Source organism: Arvicola amphibius, chromosome 6 (genome assembly GCF_903992535.2).
Source record: "Arvicola amphibius chromosome 6, mArvAmp1.2, whole genome shotgun sequence".
Lineage (NCBI taxonomy): Eukaryota > Metazoa > Chordata > Mammalia > Rodentia > Cricetidae > Arvicola > Arvicola amphibius.
Genome location: NC_052052.2, coordinates 19,126,474 through 19,128,418, shown reverse-complemented (window position 1 = coordinate 19,128,418; position 1,945 = coordinate 19,126,474). Strand labels below are relative to the sequence as shown.

The 1,945-nt window shown below is 65.2% G+C and overlaps 1 protein-coding gene across 1 annotated transcript; it reads right to left on the bottom strand.

The window, feature by feature from the left end:
* Nucleotides 1–221: 221 nt before the first annotated feature.
* Nucleotides 222–905, bottom strand: Trnp1 (TMF1 regulated nuclear protein 1). The gene has a single exon (XM_038332523.1). It carries the CDS (start codon nt 903–905, stop codon nt 222–224), a length of 684 nt encoding a protein of 227 aa, XP_038188451.1.
* Nucleotides 906–1,945: the final 1,040 nt, after the last annotated feature.

The window sequence follows — 1,945 nt, the reverse complement described above, 5'->3', positions numbered from 1 at the left end:
CCCCAGAGATGGGAGATCCCGACTACTGTACCCCTCGACACAGACACACTGTACCCCAGAAAGCACCAGTTAACAACACCTCACCTTAGTCTCATTTTCAGGGCCCCCGGGCCCCCGCCTGTCTCCTCCGCAGAGATGACACCGTCCATCTAGCCAGCACTCGGGCCCGTCCGTCCGTCCTTCCGCTGGTCTCCGGAGCCCAGGGGTCGCGGGTTCTGAGGTCAGCGCTGCGGGGAGGCGGGGCCGCGGGGCGGGCTGCGGCGAAAGGGCGAGTCGGGCTCGGGGCAGTGGCCGCGCCGCAGCCGCCCGGCACCCCAGGGCACGCAGCTCCCCAGGCCCAGCGCCGAGGCCAGTAGCGCGGGGGGACGACCCCGGCGGCCGCGGCGCGCACCCTTCTTGAGACGCGACCCGTGCGCCGCCAGGTAGAGCTCGGCCTGGGCCACGCCACCGCTCAGGCGACTCAGGCTCTCGGCGCGGTGCGCCAGGCGCAGCTCGGCAGCCAAGAAGACTCGGTGCAGCTGCAGCACCCGGCTCTCCAGCTCCGACACCAGGCGCCGGCGGCCCTCCACTTCCAGCAGTCGCCGCCGCGCTTCGGCCAGCTCCAGAGCGCGGCCCCCCGCCCCTGCCGCTGCACCCGCACCCCCGCCCGCAACTCCGGCCGGGCTAGCGCCCCCCGGACCCCCACTAGCACCCTGACGCCAGCGCTGCAGCTCCTGCCCCTCGGCCGGTGTCTCCGCCGCCTCGGGCGAGGGCAGTGACTGAGTGGGTGTCGGGGTCGAGGTCGGCGATGGGGGCGGGGGCTGGAGGGACGGCAGGGACTCCCGGGGTGGCGGCGGGGGGGACCCCGGTTCTGCCGTCCCTTCCTGGGCCCCTGGGCCACAGGCGCTGATGCGGCAGCCCGGCATCCCCCGCCCCGCGGCGGTCCCCGGCTGTCGGTACACTGGGAGGAGAGATGCTGGGCAAGAGAGGAGGGAGAGGCGACCGCAGAACCCACACCCAGGCCGCACGCGCCGCCCCGCAACTTATAGCACATGGGGCGGAGCGATGGGCCGCACAGCCAATCCAAGACTTTCAGGTCCTCAATTGGCCTTGCCCTCCACCAAGAAGCGTGTCCGCAAGCGCCTCTGGTTCCCAGTCCTTCTCCTGGGTTGGTCCTATTTGGGGATCACCCCAAATTTTGGGTGGATAAGTAGCGGTCACTCTCCTCGCCTGGAGTCTCAACAGCGGTAAACTTCGAAGGGATGCTTAAAAGTCATACAATGCAGTCTCCACCCAGAGAAGGGTTTGGACTGAGCGTCACCCCTGTCCCCTTCACCGCCCTCACGAACTCAGCGCTCAGGATCTCCATCATTCTGGGGTTGTGCGGTGATTATGGCAAAGGGACGACTGACGTCCACAGAAGGATGGACAAATGATTGGATTGGTTGCACACCAGGAAGGCACTTGGCTTGCAAAACAAACCCCACAGCCGCTGCTGCTGGGTCCGCCAACCTTCGTGGGGCCCTTAGAGAACCCCAAGGTGTGCAAAATTATTTTCCAGCTCCACCCCTGCCTGTGTGTGCACCTGCCTGCACACGATTCCTCCCCCGTACCGTTCACGTGGAGGGGGAGACTTTGAAGAAGCCGCGTGCTCTGTGCTCAAGGTCACATTGCGGGATAGTGACGAGTCTGGACGGAAATGAATAAGCTCAACCATTCATCGGAGCCCTTTGAGATACTTGGATTCCTCTCCTCCCCCAGGCGCTCGGCTCTGTATCTCGGATTTTAATCACCTTGGTTCTACCCAATTTCTTTCCCCCGCAGCTGAAGTAGACTTGCTGTTCCCGCATTGGCCCAGACCCCAATGGCCCTGCCTCCGATTGCAGGTTTGAATGTGCCATCAAAGTCCGGGGTGGGAGGGGCAAAGTCTGGAGGGCTGGAAAGCAGCTCTGAACCCCATTAGGAA